The following is a 19,622-nucleotide window of genomic DNA, read 5'->3' on the forward strand; positions in this document are numbered from 1 at the left end:
CACTGCCTGAGCCAGCAGAGGGCACCCTGCACACAGCACCCACTTGAGCCCCCCCACTTCCCGCCCCAGGGCTCACAGGAAGCCAAGCCCACTGAGGCCCCACAGCCCACCTCTAGATGATTCTAGTCTTGGGTCCTGTCCATATTCAGGCCTGGACTTTGTTTACAGCAGAGCCCTCAGCTTTCCTGTGCTTTGCCCCCCTCGTCATCTGCTTTCCTTCCTTCAAGCGATCCACTTCCTCTTGCTCAGCCCTTCCTGTAGTCTTCATTCTTCCCTCTTTTCCTTTCTTCCTCCACCCTTCACCTCCTTTTCCAGAACACACACACACAGGTTTTTCAGACAATTCAGCCTTTTATTTTTGAAAATAATTCTGCAGCTTCAACTTTCTTCCATGAACCGAGGTCGGGCAAGAAACAAAAGCAGACATTGCTCTCCAAGCCCCCGTCTGCATCCTAACCTGCACAGATACAGGGTGTGTGTGTGGGGGGGGGCGGGGGGGCGGTGCACGCACACATGAAGGAGGGATGTCTGGGCCGTCCTGTCCTGGCTGCTTTGCCTCACACTGAGGGGACCGCTAAAAGCCAAGGTCTCAGAGAGGAGCCTGTGCAGCAAACCCCAGGGGAAAGCAACACCGGAGCTAACCTGCCCCCACCGAGCCAGCTCAGAGCCCTCCTGAGAGGACAGGAAAGGACCTGCTTGCAGAAAGGAGGGGCTGGGGCAGCTTGGTTCTTTGAGGCAGGAGAGAGAGGGTGCCCGCACACCAAGCTCCCCCCATCCCTCCCCCCACTGCCAGGGACAGGCTGAGGAGAGGTCTGACTTTCCCTTCAGTTTCCATCTTAGAATCAGAGCTGTCAGGCGGCAGGAAAGAGCTGTGTGAGGAGAGAGGAGAGGGGGGGAAACAGGCGGGAGGCATAAACCCTGACAACCTAACAAACTCCGCCCAGACCTAGATGCTTGGTCTCGTTATGGCCACAAATCTGTCTGTCCTCTTCTCACCAGACCCAGCTCCCCCTCCAAGCGGGGGCGGGTCAGGCACAAGAGAAGGGCCCGTATCTGGCTGTGAGAGCCAGGACAGGAAAAGAGGCCTGGGCAAGAGAACTCAAATTGCCAGCCTCTCTGCAGACGCCCCAGGAGAAAAATTGGCACATAAAAGCCCAGTCTCTGCCTACCACACAGTGCTCAGTACCCCCCAACGTACCCCAGAAAGTTTCCCCTGATTTGAACCTCTCAAGATTGGGCGAATCATCTTCACCTTCTCATCTGTGCACTCGAATGCCACTCAAAAATAAGATAAAAAGATAAATGGACCCAGGAGACACAGAGAGGAGGGTGCAGCCAGGACCCAGTCTGTCTCAGCGTGTGACGTGGCAAGGAGGGGCCGGAGAGGGCGGCGCTAATTCCAGCTGGGATCGTAGCCCTCCCAGGTCTGCGGGGGTGCCAGGTGGACACGGCGGCCCCGGAACAGAAAGCTGACGATGCCTCTGTAGCCGGCCCTCGGGACCCCCGACTTGAGGTCATCCATGACTCCTAGGGCCTTGGCGAAGGCTTTGAAGCTGTCCCTGCTGGTGTACTGCACCCGCACCTCCCCCAGCTCATTCCGCTCACTGGTCCTCATTTTCTCCACCTGCAACAGAGGGGCGCCATAGACGCGGGCAAGGAAATCCCTGTCATAGGCCTCCTGCCGCAGGTACGACAGGTTCAGCTGGGTGAAGGGCACAAAGTGCTGGTTCAGCTTGATGAACTTGAGATGCTGGTCAAAAAACTGCCCGTGGCTCACCCCCTTGCGGCCGAAGGTCATGGTTCTGGAGATCTCGGGCCGCAGGCAGGCCCGGCCCTGCCGCTGCTCAGGCCGCCGCATCCAGTCGTCCCAGAAGGCCTTGGGCCACTTGGGCTCCAGCTCGGCCCACAGCTCGGCCAGCAGCAGCCAGCCCAGGCCGGGGAAGAAGTCGGTGCGGTAGAGCAGCTCGGGCCGGCTCGCGTCCACCATCTGCTCCTTGCCGTTGTCGTTCCAGGCAGACACACACCACAGCGAGGGGTCGGCCCTCAGCAGCGGGTACGTGGCCTGGAAGTACTCGAAGAAGTCCGGGGCCACCTCCAGGTCATCCTCCACCACCACGGCCGCGGGGAACTTGAACCTGTGGAAGACCTGGCCCAGGGCCCAGCGGTAGTGGCGCGCGATCTTGTAGTAGCCCTGGAACTTGCGGTGCTCGGGGGGCACCGCGATAGTGCTCAGGTCGGGCTGTCGGATGTGGGTAATGGCGCTGCCATAGGAGGCTATCACCTGAGCTGTCTCCTCGTGCCCGCAGTCCTGGCTGACGATGACAGGGAAGCGCTCGGCCGAGGGCCGATAGTGCAGCAGCTTGTCCAGACAGCGCCGGACGGTGCTGCGGTCACAGGCGATAACCAGGACGGGGATCACAGCTGGCGGCAAGGTCACGGGCCCCTGTGGCGGCACAGGTGGGCCCGCAGTGGGCACCCTCCGCCGCTGGCCACGCCGCACAGAGTGCTCCCAGATCTGCTGCAGCAGCCCCCGCTGCCGCTCCAGCTCCACCTCGGTGTCCTCGGCCAGGCGGATCACCTCGCGGGTGAGCCTGGTGGGGTCGTCATCCAGAGCGCCGTCCGAGGGCAGCCGGCTGGGCACGGGGCGCGTCCAGAAGAAGAGCAGCAGCAGGGCGTTCCAGGCCACGAAGAGGATGGCGCCCCACAGCACAAGACCTGCAGGCTGCTTCTTCAGCATCCTGGCCCCCGCGGGGAGCCACGAGGGGGCGCTCAAGCGGCCCTGCTGGCCGGTCTCACGCCCGCCCTTCTAGGGATGTGTCCTCCAGGCTTTGGGATTAGGAAGCAGCAAGCGCCTAGGAGAGAAGACAGAACAGCAGCCATCACCACAAAGGCATGCGGCAGCATGGGTGGGGTGAGGGGTATTCCAGGAAAAGGCGAAAAGCAGGAGGCAGGCACGCCAGGGCTCTTAGGCGATCCTGCTAAGGGTTCTCAATCTGTGGGTCGCCTACGACCATTGGAAAACACAGATATTTACATTACGATTCATAACAGTAGCAAAATTACAGTTATGAAGTAGCAACAAAAATGATTTTATGGTTGGGGGTCACCACCACATGAGGAGCTGTACTAAATCGTGGCGTCAGAAAAGCTGAGAACCACTGCTCTAAAGGGACCTGGAGGCTCCCTCAGCGCCTGCCAGCACCAAACCACCTGTCTCCTCCCAGAAACCATCCCCTACGGCTCCACACCACCAGTCTTCTCAGAAACCACCGTCCATTGCACAGGGTCTTTAACTTCCTGTTTTATCAGTGATCATACACCAATCAGGCAGACACATGGATTTCCAGTTTCTCCCCCGCCCCTGCGTGTGCCTCCGCCCCAGTAAGGATGTGGTCCATGTTCGGACCTTCACCATGCAGATCAAAGCAGTTTCTGAAGGCCCTCAGCAGACCAAATTCTTAGCAAGTCCGTAAACATGACAGTGGCCCCACGGCCAACAGGAAACAGCTGCCACAGTGCAGCCAGGCCTCCGCCTTAGCACGCTGGCCCTTGTTCGCCGGCCCAGGACCCCTTTCTCTAACTTCCCAAACAGACTTGTTCCTCTTGCCATAAAAGAACGCGGCACACCCTTCCCCAGACCTCTCAGCTTCCCACACAGGCTGTTCCACAGTCCCAGTGCCGTTCCCTCCTGCTTGTCCACATATTCTCCAGAGCAAGACTGCCCTCTCTCCTAGTAGCTGGCTGTGCCCTAGAGATGAGCAAGCCCAGAAGGCCAGACTTTTGGCCACATACTCCTCCAGGAAGCACTGCTCGGAACCATCAGAAAGATATGCGAGTAACAAGGGCAAGCCAGAGAGCCTGGGGCCACATTTCTTCACATCTCAGAGACTCAATTTCCTCCCCTCATCAAATACCCCATTGGACTGCTGAGGATTGGGTGAGAAAATCCATATCAGGTGTTCAGAACAGTGCCTGGCACCTGACGATATACACACCAGTCAGTCACTCATTGTCCCGTCTGCGGCTCCTTTGCTCCACTCTGCTAGCTTCCTTCCAGGCCCCAAACACCCGCGCCCACTCGGGGCCTCTGCGTGTGCCTGATGCCTGATCTGCTCTTCCTTGTCTTCGCCTCGTGCGCTCTGGCTCGTATCATCTACCAGGACAACTTTCCGGATGTCTAACACATGTCAGATCTCCTCTGGCTACAAGCTACTTGGGGGTGAGGATCAGCTGCCCGGTGTGCCAAACTGCTGTGCTGGGTCCTCAACATTCAGGAGCTATGCCTATGACCTAAAAACTGGCCACAAACCCACAATCCTTTAACTGCAATTCCCAAGTCCACAAGGAGCTAAAAAACCGAAGTTTTCTACACTCATTTGGCAGTAAAATCCAACTTACCTTCATTTGGTGAAATCTGATCTGATCTAATGTGAGGCTATTGATAGTCTTTATTAATCCCACTTAGTGTGACTAGTCATGCATTTTGCTACAGAAATAAATATGTTGGATTATGGTGTGCTGCTCCAGACATTACACTACATCATAAATGCACCAGATCATTATTTATTTATTTATTTATTTATTTATTTACATACATGGGGGTGACATTGGTTAATAGGATCACATGGGTTTCAGGTGTAGATTTCTGATACAAGATCTATATATTATGCTCTGTGTCCATCACCCAAAGTCAAATCATCTTCTGTCACCATATACTATGCCCACTTCACCCCCTCCCTTGCCACTAGCAACCACCACACTGTGTGTCCATGAGTTTCAGTTTTATATCCCACATATAAGTAAAATCCTGTGGTTCTCAGATTTTTTTTTTTTTTTAACTTAATATGTTTTTATTGATTTCAGAGAGAGAGTGAGGGAGAGAGAGAGAGAAACATCAATGATGAGAGAATCATTGATCGGTTGCCTCCTACACACCCTACTGGGGATTGAGCCAGCAAATCAGGTATATGCTCTTGACCAGAATCTTTAGTCCGCAGGTCGATGTTCTATCCACTGAGGCATATTGGGTAGGGCTCAGATCATCTTTTTAAAATCCAAAATATTCTAAATTTTGGAACACATCCAGTCTCAAGAATTTCAAAATTATGAAAATGAAAGAGACAGTACTCACTGCCATCATCCTATTTGAAGGCCTCAAACCCTTTAATCTGAACTGTTTTTCCATATTATAAAACTAGAGGCCTGGTGCACAAATTCATGCATGGGTGAGGTCCCTCAGCCTGCCCAGAGATCGGGGCTGCCTCACCCAGTCCCGATCAGGCTGATCTATCCGGTCCAGGGGGGAGGGACCAAGGAAAGTTAGCCAGCAGAGGGAGGTTGTGTCTGCCCCCTGGTGGTCAGTGCACATCATAGTTATGGGCCTGTTGTCTGGTCATAACAGTCACTTAGGCTTTTATATATATAGATATTATTTTTTGTTGTAACCCTCACCGGAGGATATTTTTTCCACTGATTTTTAGACAGAGTGGAAGGGAGGAGGAGAGACAGAGAGAGAGAAACATCGATGTGAGAGAGACACATCGATTGGTTGTCTCCCACATATGCCCCGGACCTGGGCCAGGGATCAAGCCTGCGACCAAGGTACATGCCCATGACCAGAATCAAACCTGGGACCCTTCAGTCTGCAGGCTGACACTCTAGCCACTGAGTCAAACTGTCTAGGGCATAAAATATTATTTTAAAACTGAATTAGTGAATTATATAGATAGGCCACCTCTCAGCTGGCCTATCTATCACTAACCTTGTTTCCCTCTAAGCCAAGACCCCCAAAGGACGAACCTCCTTCTAAAAGTGCATGCCTGGTCACAGCACTAACCTATTTTGAAAATCACAAGGCTGTCTCAGGTGATAAGAGTATTGACCCTTGAACTGAAGGGTCCCAGGTTCAAGTCCCATCAAAGGCATATACCTCATTTGCAGGCTCGAGCCCTGACCCTGGTGGGGGCTCGTGTGGGAGGCAACCAATTAATGTGTCTCTCTCACATCTATGTTTCTCTCTCTCTCTGTCTCTGCCCCTCCCTTCTACTCTCTAAAAATCAATGAAAAAATATCCTCAGATGAGGATTAACAACAACAAAAACCCCGAGGCTGTCACTGCTTGCAGAATAAAACTCAAACTTAATATTATGACACACAGTCTCCACAACAAACTGTCTCAAACATCCCTTTTCAAACTTGCCTCCACCCACAATCCCACGAACCCCATCCTCTGACTTATTTATCCCCCCCACCCCCCCTGATGCTTGTGCGCTCCTGTGTCTTTGCTCTGCTGGCTCCTCTATGAAGTGCTCCCCACTTGCAAGCACTCACACATCTTTACAGCCCATCCACGTAAGTCCTTCTGTAACATTCCTGGCAGAACCAAATCTTCCCTCAACTAGACTCCCACCACACTCTCTCCACATCTGTGTTTGTCCACCACACTATAATAGACAGAACCTGTGGCCGTGCCCTCCCTGGCTCCATTGGAAAGAGGCTCTATGACTTCTAAGCCTATCACAGCGTGGCACACGTATAAAATACAAGTAGTTGGAAGGAGGTCTGCCTGCATTATTAAATACACCAAGGAGCAATAAAACAAACCAGCAGCATGAGTGGAGGATTACATTCCCAAGGATGACTATGACCAATCCCATGTCAGTGAGGACTGTCCTCCCGCCAGCGGGAGGGGGGAGGGGGAGAGGGCCTGTGTTTCCTCCCTTTGACATGTGACTGTGAAACTAGCCATGAAGGTAAGGTGACCAGATTGTCCCACTTTTTTTTAATTGATTTTTTACAGAGAGGAAGGGAGAGAGAGAGAGAGCTAGAAACGTCGATGAGAGAGAAACATCGACCAGCTGCCTCTTGCACACACCCCCTACTGGAGATGTGCCCGCAACCCAGGTACATGCCCTTGACCGGAATCGAACCTGGGACCTTTCAGTCCGCAGACCGACGCTCTACCACTGAGCCAAACCGGTTTCGGCCAGATTGTCCCACTTTTGGCGGGACAGTCCCGATTTTTGGAAAGGTTCTTTTTTAAAACGCTGTGGTACGCGGGGAAAATTGTTAAAAATCAGATTGTCCCACCAAAAGTGGGACTATCTGGTCACCTTACAAGAAGGCCACAGTTTCCACCTGGTACTCCTGAGATGCTTGCTTGTGACCCCCAGCCACCAATGCAAGAGGAAGTCCAAGCCACATGGACAGGACACCTTTAGGTGTTCCAGTTGATTAGACATGGAGGAAGCCTTTCAGATGATCCCAGCTCAGCCACATCTGACTGCAACTTCACCAAAGACCAGGAGCAAGAACCACGTAGCTGAGGTAGGAATAAAATGATTCTGTTGTTTCTAAGTTTTGGGATGATTCATTATGAGGCAAAAAGTAACCAATATAATGAGTAAAACAGAATTTATGCCCTTGACAAGCAGGGCACGAGTTCTTCTTGCCTCTGTGCTCAGGCCCCACATCCAAACTCTGAAGGCCTGCGTCTACTCACATCCCTTCCTTATTAGATATCTACTGCTGAATGGAAACACCGACTGGCTTAAAACAAGAGCAATCATGTATTCCCTCTCACAGTGTCCATCGGTCAGGAATTTGGACAGTGGGACACAGGGGATAACCTGCCTCTGCTCCCCAATGTCTGAGACCTCAGCTAGAAAACTCAAAAGCTGGGGACGGGCTCCCCTAAATGCTCATTCTCACACATCTGCAGGTTGAAGTTGGAGTTGGCTGAGATAGCAGCTTGGAGCACAGGCTGGAACCCTCCACAGGCCTCTCCATGTGCCCTCGGCTTCCTCTGAACATGATGGCTGAGTTCCAAAGGTGAGCGTCCCAAGAAAGACAGCAAGCTAAGGATCCTTTTCAGGATCCAGCCTTGGAGCATGTCTGCCTTACTCACAAGTCAGAATCACAAGTCCCTGTCCACATTCAAAGGGGGAGAACCACAAACCCCAACACGGGGTGGCAGGAGGACAAGTCTAACGGTAACACGTGCAATGAGATATTTATGGGTGTGCCATTCTGGGAAAATACAATCTGCCACACCTTCCTTTCTAAAATAGATCAACTGTCTATAACACTGGCTTGAGTCTCTCATGTTCTGTTCTTAATGACACTTGTCTGCAAGGCACAGACTCAAAACTGTTTTTGACTTGCTAGAGTTTTTCTTTAGAGAAGTAACATAGCTGATCCACACCAAGTACAAAGACACCTGCAGTGGGAGCCTTTTTAGTTCATAAAACCCTCAGCCAAAGCCAGGAAGCACTGGGCAAGCCCCACCATCCCCTACGAGTCTCCATTTCTTCATCTGAAGGGTAGCCTAGGAGCTGAGATCCCTTTCTAACACTCTAGTTCCATGGCATTCTCCATCTATGTTTCTCAAATAGCAAGAGAACCCCAGACAGTCAACTTCCCATTGTAAGCAATAATGGAGAAGTCAGATTTAGTTTTTTAAAAGTAGAGGAGTTGAAGGAATATGACAGACTTTCCCTTCTATTTCTGCCTTGCTTAGTATGTTAAAAAGCACTTCCTAGCCCTAGACGGTTTGGCTCAGTGGACAGAGCATCAGCCTGTGGATTCAAGGGTCCCGGGTTTGATTCCAGTCAAGGGCACATGCCTTGGTTGTGGGCTCAATCCCTAGTAGGGGACATGCAAGAGGCAGCCCATCAATGATTCTCTCTCATCATTGATGTTTCTATTTCTCTCCCTCTCCCTTCCTCTCTGAAATCAAAAAAAGTATCTAAAAACAACAACAACAACAAAAAAAAACTACCTAAAATATTCAGAAAACAGAGAACATGGCACAGGTAATGAATTACTTCTTGTTCATTATTAGACATCCACTAGACTCCTGTATCACATACCAGGCTCCATAATTTCAGAAGGATGGAAGAACTGAAAGGGAGTCAGAGAAGACACACTAAATAATTCAAGGGCTTAGAAAATAAGACCTAGGACAGAAAGGGTGCTGGTTATTATCCTGGAAAAGAAAAGGCTAGGGAGAAGTACGATGCTAGCCTAGTGGTCGGCAAACTCTAACAGAGCCAAATGTCAACAGGACAACGATTGAAATTTCTTTTGAGAGCAGAATTTTTTAAACTTAAACTTCTTCTAATGCCACTTCTTCAAACTAGACTCGCCCAGGCCGTGTTATTTTGTGGAATAGCCACACTCGGGGGCCAAAGAGCCGCATGTGGCTTGCGAGCCACAATTTGCCCACCACTGTCTAGCCCAGTAAAAGCCTGAAGGCCGGGGATTCAGGCCATCCAGCACCAGCAAACAGGTAACCTGGGCAAGTCACTTGACCCCTTGTGACCTGGTTCCCTCACTGAAGAGAGGGTTGATTTGGATCATCAATGTCCCTGATCTCCGCTGATGAAGAGAAAGTGAGTTGACTGTCACAGATGCACTGAGGTTAGACAATGCGTTCTAGCCATAAGGGCACAGAAGTGGGGACCCAGAGCTCACTGGTCTCCAGGAATGGGGTCAGCAGCAATGATTCACCCTGGGAGGCAGGTCCTGGTGGATATGACATCTAAGAGAAAAGGCTGCATATTCAGAAGTGCGCTGCAAAAATTTTTAACACATGCAATACCTCGCTATGTAGTCAGAGGCACTGACCTCTTTTCTTTAAATTGTCAAATACAAAAAGGACAACAGCCACCACAACAATAACCATGTGGTGTGAATGAACCAAAGTTATACCTACTTTTTTTGTCAGATCATAAACATTTTTGGAAATTAGTTTATGTGTGCCATGAGATGGAAGAAGATTGAAAATCACTGTTCTAAAGCAAGACTAATTAAACACATCACAGGGGCAAGGGTTAACCCAGGGGGAGCCTCGCCCTGGGCTTCGCTGCCTGCTCGATGGAGATGCAAACCAGCCTGCACGGTCCCTCCCGCTCCAGTTTACAAGATGGGACCTCAGGAGCCCCTACTCTACACCCAGCAGCAAACAGGGAAAAAGTTTTCTCGCCAATTTACATATTTTCACCTTAAGTTAATTCTTCCTTACGGCTGAGAAGAAAGAACCCCTGTAACTTGTGGACAGGACGCTGGGGCGGGTTTGGGAAAGGCCACCTCGCATTCTGGCTCCCCAAACCCTCCCCGGCGGCGACCCCACCTCCCCGGCCCGCACCCACGGGCGCCTGCGACCGAGTTTCACATCCGCCTCCGTCCCGCAGTGGAGGCCGCACTCCCAAAGCGGAACACGGCGGCTTCCAGCCGGAGGGCGGCGGCCGCGCCCGAGCGCCGGAGCTGTCGGGGCCACGGAGGCTCGGAAAGGGGCAGCTGCTCCGGCCGGGACGGCGCCCAGAGGCGCCCGCTCCGCTCCCGGGGGCCGCCCCCGCTCGGACCCCGTCACCTCCCGGGACAAGCTCCGGAGCTGCCGAACGCCGGCGTCCCGGCCCCACTCACCAGGTCCTCCCAACTTCCCGTCCGCAGCTCGGCCCGCCGGGGGGTGCGGGAGCGAGCCTGGCGCCCGGCGCCTTCCGCCTGCCCGGCCGCCGACGGGCAACGTGGCCCTTCCCGGGGGCGGTCCGGGGCGGGGCGGCCCGGGGGCGGGGCCGGCCGCCCGCCTCGCCCAGGCCGCTCCTCCCCGCCCCTTCTCGCCGCCCGCCGGTTCCCCGGGGCCCCAATTCCGGGAGGCGCTTGCTTGGAGGCAGCTGTCAGCATTGGGCCTTCCCAGCTCGCAAATGCAGCTGCACCGGTCGCTACCCGACCCCAGCGACACCCTCGAGCCCTCCAGGCCGGACTTCTCCCGCCTCTCCCTCCCCAGCCCCGGAGTTGGGGAGCAGAGCCCTGCCCGACATGCGGGGCAGTGCTAGGTAGTGCGTTTGCCAAACCCTAGGCCAATAGTCTGGGGGCATCCGGGAAGAAGCGAGGGACAGCAGAGGCCCTCATACAATGTTAGAACCACAGGGTGCCAAACGGGAAGGGGGAGGGGTGTATGACACCTGTAGCCCAAAGCAGGAGAGGGCCCATTGTGGTTCGTTCTTTCTTTTTGGCGGGGATTGTCAGTTTGAGTGAAAGCAGAGACAGACATGTCCCTAAGGTAGAACCACCCACCACCTAGGGAGGAAAGGACTCAGTCACAGGATTTTGTGAGAGCCCTGTGAAAGGGGGTAGGAGGCAGATCCAGAAAAGCCTACATGCCTATATCTGACATGAGAAGTGAGGGAGGGGAGCTGAGTGCTGACTGCTCAGTAGACTTTCCTGAGAAGGGCCAGTCCAGGGCCAGCCCTAACATGTGGTCAGCACATATTGCACCGGCCCTCCCCTCCCCAGCCGCTTCCCTCCCTGCGGTGCAGGGCAGAGCAGGCTGACCTTTGTGGTGCTGGTTACTCACTGACTACTTCGCATGAAACGTGGATTTTGCAGGGTTCTAAAGGCCCCTACCTGGACTAGAGGTGCTAAAACAAAAGTCCACAGAGGCCTCCACAGGCCAGACCCCTCCCTCAGCCTCTCTCCTTTAACCCTCCTAGCAGCTCTGCATTATCATCCGGTTCCACAGATGAGGAATTTGAGGCTCAGGGTGAAAGTGCCAAATGATGAAGGGCATGAGACCTCGTTGAGCCCTGGCTGAGTTTTGGACCCAGGCACCCCTGCCTCCGAAGCTGGAGTCCTCACGCACCTTTCACGCAGTGCTCTCTGAGATGTCTATGTGCTAGCATGACGGGTGCCGAGTGGGCAGCAGGGAAATCTTGGTAGAAGTTCGAGCTCAGCCCTGAGAGAGCAGAGTGAGAGAAGAGCTGACACAGCAGTGAGGCTGAAGTGTGTGTGTGTGTCCCCGGTCTCCAGCTTAGCTGACTGTGGACTATGGCAGGAGATGTGAGCCCATGCTCATGTGCCAGCCAGTGGCCAATGTCTGCACCTCTGCCTTCTCTAAGCTCTTCCTCCTGTAAGGGTCAGGGGAGGTCTACACACTCACACTCCATGTCAGAACAAGAGGGAAAGGAATCTATACTAATAAAAGGGTAATATGCTAATTAGGGCAGATGTCTTCCAGACAAAGCAGCAGCTCCAGGCTCAGGCAAGCCACAGAGGGTGGCTGCCACTGTGAGGGCCCAAGGCTCAGGCAACAAGGTCCAGGATGAGGCTCAGGCAAGCTGCAGCGGCTGTGAGGGCCAAGGCTGAGGCAGCTTCAGTGGCCGGCAGTGGCAGCAGCAGAGGCATGATGGGGGCATTGCCTTTCCCTGATCGGCCAGTTGCCTCCCTCAGAGGGAGGCCAGATTGTGGCTTAGGACATCATAGGACATCCCCTGAGGGCTCCTGGACTGTGAGAGGGGGCAGGCCAGGCTGAAGGACCCCCACTCCACGCATGAATTTTCATGCACCAGGTCTCTAGTAGTTTCATAAAAGTGTAAAAAGTTGGGAAACAATGGTTTGTAGATCCAAGATATCAGTAGCTAAAACCACTTCAGGACAAAGGATATAGCGGGATGCTGAAAGGTGGGGAGACCCACCAACCCATGCGATGTCAGAGTCCCACCTCTAACAATAGTTCTTCTCCATCTAAGGAAGTTCAATGGGGAATAATACGGAGCACTGTCTGCACACCAACACTCATACCTCAGCACTACTGTCCTTTGTTTACATTCCAAGGCTCACAGGAGGACCTAAGTAGAAACCAGCCAAGTGCAAGAGGACTGTCCCAGACAGAAAAGACTGTTAGACAATTGAAATGGGCTGATGGAGGTTCATGGGGCGGGGTTTGGGGGGAATAAGGACAGAAGAAACAAGGAGTCTGATTTCAGGGATGAAACTCAGAATTGATTATGTGAAAATGGAAGGACTAGAAGGATCTGCTTATAGATTAAGAGCACAGAAGGGGCAATACTATATCCTGTTCACCCCTACCACTTCTAAACAATGACTGGAGGAATAAGGTGAAGGAAGTGAAAATTATTTCAGGAAACTGCCCTCCTCAAATCATGCCCAAGAAAACCTGAATTTTTTACAATTTGGAAAGAATTCATGCTCTGAACTTCAAACAGATCTTGGCTTGAAACCATCAGAAGTAAAAGACATATTTTAAATCAATGTTACTTCTATTTCCCCCTTCCTTCTTCCCAATATTTCCCACTCCCCATGGAGACCCAGAAACTCAGCTCCTCAAGATCAAAGAAATGAGAAAAGATTAACACCATCACTATTGAGCAATGTGTGTGAAGTGGAGCTTTTCATTAGCTACCTACAATTCCTTTTGGAAAAAAGGATATAAATAAGTTAACACACACTCACATTTGGTCAAATCTGTCACTGGTCCTGGGGCCAATCGGCCTTCCTGGTGCCTCTGTGAGAAGGCCGATGGCTGTCCTGTGGGGACACTCTTGTGGAAGGGTCAGGCAGAGGGCAGGACTAGTGCTTTCTATAGAAATGATAGGGGAGAGGAATTCTGGCTTACCCCAAAGAAGAAATCTTACCACAGAGGCTGTATGGCCAAGTTCCCCTCCCTGGGGATTCACAGCAGAATCCAGACGGCCCTTGGCAGGTCAGATGCTATAGAAGCAGCACAGTATTGGGCAGGCACTCACAGGCCTGCCATTCCATACTCAGGCAAGCTTTCTTGATCAGAGCTTCTGCAGCTTCCTTTCACACATCAAACTAGGGAAATAACCCCTCTTTCCTCCTCACAAATGGTGATAAGAACTGACACAGCACAACAGCCTGGACACTTCATATGATGTAAGCACTACGTGAATACACACAACCCCATGGTACTTCACGTGTTCCCAAGTACTCACAGGGCACAGAGGCATCCTGGGAACCACATCTACCCGAGGGACTGTTGTGATCCCAGTTCTAAGCAGTAACCAACACAAGAATTTGCTGGGTGAAGCTGGGAGAGATGGCATCCCTTCCTGAAATCTGGACCGTCTATAATAGAAACCTGGGCTCAAAGAGAGCTCCCCCAGGCATCAGACCACAGAAGGAGAACAACTCAGGACCAGGGACTCCACCCAGACCTGCTGGCCCCGCCCTCGGGCCATTAGGGAAGTCAGGGACTCCTGTGGCCGGGAAGGAAGGAGGGGGTAAAAAGAAACTGAATCACAGGTTCAGGATTTTCAGCAAATTCCCATATTATTGTGCCACTGAATGTGAGGCCCAGATGTTTACACAGCTAGTTAGATGGAGAATTCTCTAGTAGAGGGATGCCTGAAGCCGAGCTTCCTGCCCATCACCCAGGCCACTATACCACACTGTCTATCAAAATTCCCAATGTCTCTCCTTTCTCCCAATACTTTCTCCTTTGCTGTCACTGAGAAAAGCATCTTGGCCCAGGGAAATGGGAGTTCCAAGAAGGAACAGGCAGGAGGTGAGAAGGTCTTCATTAGGTGGGTACAGGGCCTTCGAGAATGTAAAGCGCTAAGAGATGGCAGTTAGAAAAAAACTGTCATCTTAAAGGGCAGGAGAGAAGACTAGGAAGGAAAGGCCCAGTGCTCACTCCAAGAAAAAAGGCTCCATCTCCCAACCAGACACCTGGCCCTAGAGGCTTTGGGACTTAAAACATTCCTCCCCGCTCTTGAAGAGGCACAGTACACTTTGGCTGGAGAACCCTGAGGGCTAGAATCCCTCCATCTAAGTTCTTGGACCCATATACCTTTCCATAACTTGATGACCCCAGGGATTATTTAATAACAACAAGATGAGACAAATTCAGGGTAGGCTTTTAATTGAGGCCATTAGGGCTGTGCCAGCACACTAATTCAGTAAAAGAACAGAGCTTTTCTCTATGTGACAGTTATACAAGCATATCAATCTATGTCCATGTTACTGTGTTATAAATAAGTACATGCCCTGGATACTTGTCAAAATCTATCATTTCCTTTGCTCCTTGTAATAACCGGAGAGGGACTTGGAAAGCTAGTTATTCCCATGTTGCAGGTGAAGAGAGCATGGCAGAGATGAACCAACATATGTATCTAGTTGAAACTGGTTTGGCTCAGTGGATAGAGCCTCGGCCTGCGGACTGAAAGGTCCCAGGTTCGATTCTGGTCAAGGGCATGTACCTTGGTTGCAGGCACATCCCCAGTAGGGGGCGTGCAAGAGGCAGCTGATCAATGACTCTCTCATCAATGTTTCTAACTCTGTATCTCTCCCTTCCTCTCTGTAAAAAATCAAAAAAATGTATTTAAAAAAATAAATTTTAAAAAAACCCATATGTATCTAGGGTTGTACAATAAGAGAGCAAGAGCTAGAACACAAATCCTACTGATGCCTATCTGTTGCTCTGATCTTTCCATGAGTTTTCATAGCCTAAACTCCCTTGTCGAGGAAGGAGGTTACATAGACCATCTCCAACCCACTCTCTCAAGGCAGTTCTCCTCAGCTCCTCAAAACGTAACAGCCTGCCTCTGCCTGGGTGCTGCACACCAGCCTCTTAGTTTGGCCCCAACTGACTGGGAATCCTACTATCGCAGTGTTGTAAAGACCCTTACAGGGAATCTAACCCAACCTCCCTTCAGAGGCTCAATTCTTTCCATGTTCTCCTTGGCCTAACCTCATAATTGCTATTGCTCACAACCCCTTACAGGTCCTCCTTCCTCCGGAGGAGAGGCTGGGAACAGGCCTGCACTCCGAGAGTGAGGGAGAGGTAGGCTTCCTGTTACCCAGCGGGGCAAGGGCCCTCGGGGCACTTCCCGAACGGCAGCATCCAGACTTGGCCCACTCCACACTTTCTGCAAGGAGCAGCAAGACACACAGTGGAAAAGGAGACAGGAACCTTACCTTTCTTCTCTTCTCTTAGCTGCTCCCCTGGAGATCATCAAACCCCATCCAGCACTCCATTTCCAAAACTGAGAATCCCAAACCAGAGGCACCAAACAAAGTGCAGCTTCTCTCCTCTTATCCGAGTCCAAAGTCCATGGCTGAGTGTACTTTGAGGGGGAGGAGTCTGGGGGGGAAGGGGCATGTCCAGACCCCTCCCCCCCCACTGCAGGCTTCAGTGTCCCTCCCAGGCGGCTGTTATAGCCCTTCATTCAGCTGGCTTAGTAAGCCCAGGTTCTGGTGACAGGCAGAGCCCAGGTGCTATCCCATCTCTTGCTCAGTGAGGGGAAGTCATCCACCGTGAAGACTGGCCCGTCTGTCTTCCGCTGGGGCTCGTGAGGAAAAACAGGCCTTAGAACCGGCATGGCCCAGGAGGCTGACTTCTGTGTTAACCTGTGGAATATTTAAACATTACGGCACTTTCTAATCTATTCTATTCCCAAATGGATTCCTAAGACTTCCTACCTAACAAATTAGAGCCCTTTATTATGCTCTACCATGAAAAGCCCATCCTTACACATTCAAGATACACAACGTATCTTTTTCACTCACATTCGACCCCACTGTCACCCCATCAGTACGGCTCAGGATAAAGGACTGCACCTGCTCTCACAACAGAAAAGCAGCCAGAAGCACTGACGGTGTATGGAGATTGTCTTCTAAGAAACGTGGGAAGGAACACGTCCCTCCTGTCCGTCTTGTTGGTGCTGCGCTAATCGCCCTACATCTCCCAAGCTCCTTAAGGGGTTCGGTGCTCTAATCGCCAGCTCTCCTCGAGGAACTACGTCCATCCAGACCTTCCACATGCATTCTTTGCAACAGACCCTTCACCCTCACCTCCCCCTCTGCTTCCAAAACTGTGCCAGGGACGTAGTTCCTAATCGCTGACAACTCCTTCCCGGGGCCACTCCCAAGAGTGTTTGAGGCCCGCCCCAGCCTGCAGGAAACCCACAGGGTTCCCATTCCTCAGTCCGGGCCCACCCGCCCGCTCCTCCCCTCCAAGTTTATTCCTAAACACACACACACACACACACACACACACACACACTTATTTCCTTCCTGCAGGGGCGTGGCGTCCACAAGACCCCCTCACACCCCTCGCCAAGAACTTAACTCTTCCCACTCCTCTTCTCGGAAACGCGGGGCTCTGGGGTCACCGGAAAGGGGGTGACAGCGACCCTCCCTAGACCGACCCCCGCCCCTCCACTGTCGGTACGACCCTCGCCCTATCTGCGCGGGTCGTTACCTCAATCCCGCCCGACCAGTCCCGGCAGGAAGCCGCGTCCCGCCCCGGGTCCGACAACAGGCCCCATTCCCGGTCCCCCAGGCCGGCCCAGGCCCCACCCCCTCGACCCTCGGCAGCCCGGCCCTCCGCTCGCGCTCCTCCCCGCCCTCCCCATCCACCGCGGCCACTTCCGCTCTCCTCCGGAAGTGAGCCCAAGGCAACCGCCGCCTCCCCTCTTCCCGCCTTCTCTACCCACAGCCCCTGCCCATCACCACGGCCGGCACGGGAGCGTGAGAGGGCCTGCAGGGCCTGCGGTGGTTCCACAGTAACTGTGCACAGACTGGCGGCCTGGTGTGGACGCGGCGGGGGCCGGGCGGGCACAGAGCGGGGCTCAGGTGCTGCCGCGCCAGGAGGGGCGGAGCGGAGCGTGGCGAGAGCCGCGGAGGCTTCCCGGCCCGCGGCGCGGGGAGAGGGCGCATGCGTCACGAGCCTCAGCCTGTCGCGAGTGTCGACGGCGGGACGGCGGCTCCGCGGGACGTGGGCGGGATGTGGGCGGGGCGGGGCAGGATGTGGGCGGGGCGGGCGGGAGTGGGGCGGGGCCTGCCGCCGCCTCTGATCCCCTTTCCCCACCGGACGTCCGCCAGCGCCCCCCGCGGGACCTGCCTCTGGAGGAGGCTGCGGCGCTCCGCTCCGGACAGCGTCTCCCGGCGAGAAGCAGTTCAGAAATGATGAAGGCCGTGCTGACCGTTGGGGTGTTGAGAACTCTGTGGCAGTGCCAGAGGAGAGTTACCTTTTGTTCATCACCTGCTTTCTCGCTGCGCCTCGCGGACCTTCCTCGAGTATGAAGAGAAAGAGGGTGAGAGGACTCAAAGCCGCCTTCCCCGCGCGCACTGCGGGCTGCAGAGAGGTTTGCGGGCGGCGACGCGACTAGAAAGCCCTGCAGGCTGGACGCCCATCTCCCGAGGGGGACGTATGTGACTGGGCAACCACGGGGTCGGGGCCTGTCACTGCGTGAGCCAGTTAAGCGGACAGGGTTGAATCAGATATGAGCGAGCGCCAGCAGGATGGGAGAGCAGCAGGTCTTCCACAAATCTGCCCTCCCCTCCCCATAAGCCAGCTGCTTATATTGCGTAGAAGGACAAAAGTTAGGTGAAAGTAAGAATTTCAGGCATGGGAAAGTAGACAAGGTGTCATAGTTGCAGGCAGTGGGGCTGGGGTTGCCTGTGACCGTTATACCTCGGGGACTACCAGGTTGTAAATATTTCCAGAATGATAGGCAGCTCTGGGAAAAGGAGGATGGATTGCATTCCGATGTGAGCTCCCATGTCCCAGGGTGTACAGCTCTCAGCCAGGTTAGAATGTGCTTTTTCTAATCAGAATAGAACCGTCGCGGTTAACAGAGCATGATGAAATGTTTTGTTTTTGTTTTTTGTAATTATAGCTAGTCCCCACTAGTCTATTTCTGCCTCTAACAATTAGACTTAAAAGTTCCTAAACCACCCTTGTTGCATTTTTTCTAAATATATTGAGCTGACTTAACACTGAATCCAAGAGGAGTTACTGCTAAACTTTGGAGTTCATTACATCATCCATTTAATAGAATCTTGCCAGGACTCTGGATAGATTTGCAGGCTGTTATTTTTTTGTTTGTTTTTGGTTTGTTTTTGTTTTGTTTTGTTTTGTTTTTTTACCCTGTTTGAAAACTGGAACCTAAAGCACCCCTTTTGACATATCTTTTGTGATGTGATTTCTTACTGATTCCCAAGTGCCTGGTACAGGGCTATGTGCCTCGCCTAGTAGGTGCTCAATAAACATTTGTGGAAAAAATGAATGAACTTGAACAACTATTTTCATGATAGAGTATTCCCATGCAGGCCTCCCATCCAGTACTCTCTCACATACAGATCCATAAATACAGTTATAAGCATGATATACATATTTTGCATTATGATTTAGTATCAAGCCATGGATTCTATTTGTGTTTCTAAATATCTCTATAGTTATAACCATTTTTGCTTTTTAATTGTACTTAGATTTTTGCATGCTCGTTATAACAAGTCCAATAATACAGAGTTTTGTAAAGAAAAATGGTCTTCCCTCTCCCTCAAATCTCACTCTGCTGAAGGGAACCATTTTAAAATTGAGTGGAGTTCAGCCAGTGTGGCTCAATGGTTGAGCATCAACCCAGCAACCAGAAAGTCAGTTTGATTACTGGTCAGGGCACATGCCCAAGGGGTAGGCTGGGTCCCCAGTGGGGGGCATGCAGGAGGCAGCTGTTCAATGATTCTCTGTCATCATTGATGTTTCTATCTACCTCTCCCTTTCTCTCTCTCTGAAATCAATCGTTTGTGTGTGTGTGTGTGTGTGTGTGTGTGTGTGTGTGTAATTTAGTGGATATCCTTCCAAATATTTTCTATACATATGTATACATCTGTAACAGGTACAAATTTCACAGTTAAAAAACGGGTATGTCTGAATTGTAACTTTATTTTCTATAACTCAAGTCAGTTCCTGTTTTAGGCCTCAGTCCCTTTGGTAGCAAAAACTAAATTTAGTTAATTCAAGGTAAATGCTAGCACTTTATGATTTGCTTCTTTATTAGTGATCAAGTAGTTTAATT

General features: G+C 52.1%; 1 protein-coding gene across 4 annotated transcripts; it reads right to left on the reverse strand.

The window, feature by feature from the left end:
* Window positions 1-817: 817 nt before the first annotated feature.
* On the reverse strand, window positions 818-17,518 carry MGAT1 (alpha-1,3-mannosyl-glycoprotein 2-beta-N-acetylglucosaminyltransferase). 4 transcript variants are annotated; one of them, XM_084885263.1, is made up of 3 exons: window positions 17,278-17,518; window positions 15,739-16,170; window positions 818-2,852 (listed from the first exon to the last, which is right to left on the reverse strand). In XM_084885263.1, exon 3 carries the CDS (start codon window positions 2,735-2,737, stop codon window positions 1,394-1,396), a length of 1,344 nt encoding a protein of 447 aa, XP_084741389.1. In that variant the 5' UTR covers window positions 2,738-2,852; window positions 15,739-16,170; window positions 17,278-17,518; the 3' UTR covers window positions 818-1,393. The 4 variants fall into 4 exon arrangements, with proteins under 4 accessions (XP_084741389.1, XP_084741387.1, XP_084741390.1 ...); XM_084885261.1 differs by lacking the exon at window positions 17,278-17,518 and adding an exon at window positions 17,024-17,170; XM_084885264.1 differs by lacking the exon at window positions 17,278-17,518 and adding an exon at window positions 16,381-16,608.
* Window positions 17,519-19,622: the final 2,104 nt, after the last annotated feature.

The sequence above is a fragment of the Pipistrellus hanaki genome (genome assembly GCF_964339955.1).
Source record: "Pipistrellus hanaki genome assembly, chromosome: 5".
NCBI lineage: Eukaryota > Metazoa > Chordata > Mammalia > Chiroptera > Vespertilionidae > Pipistrellus > Pipistrellus hanaki.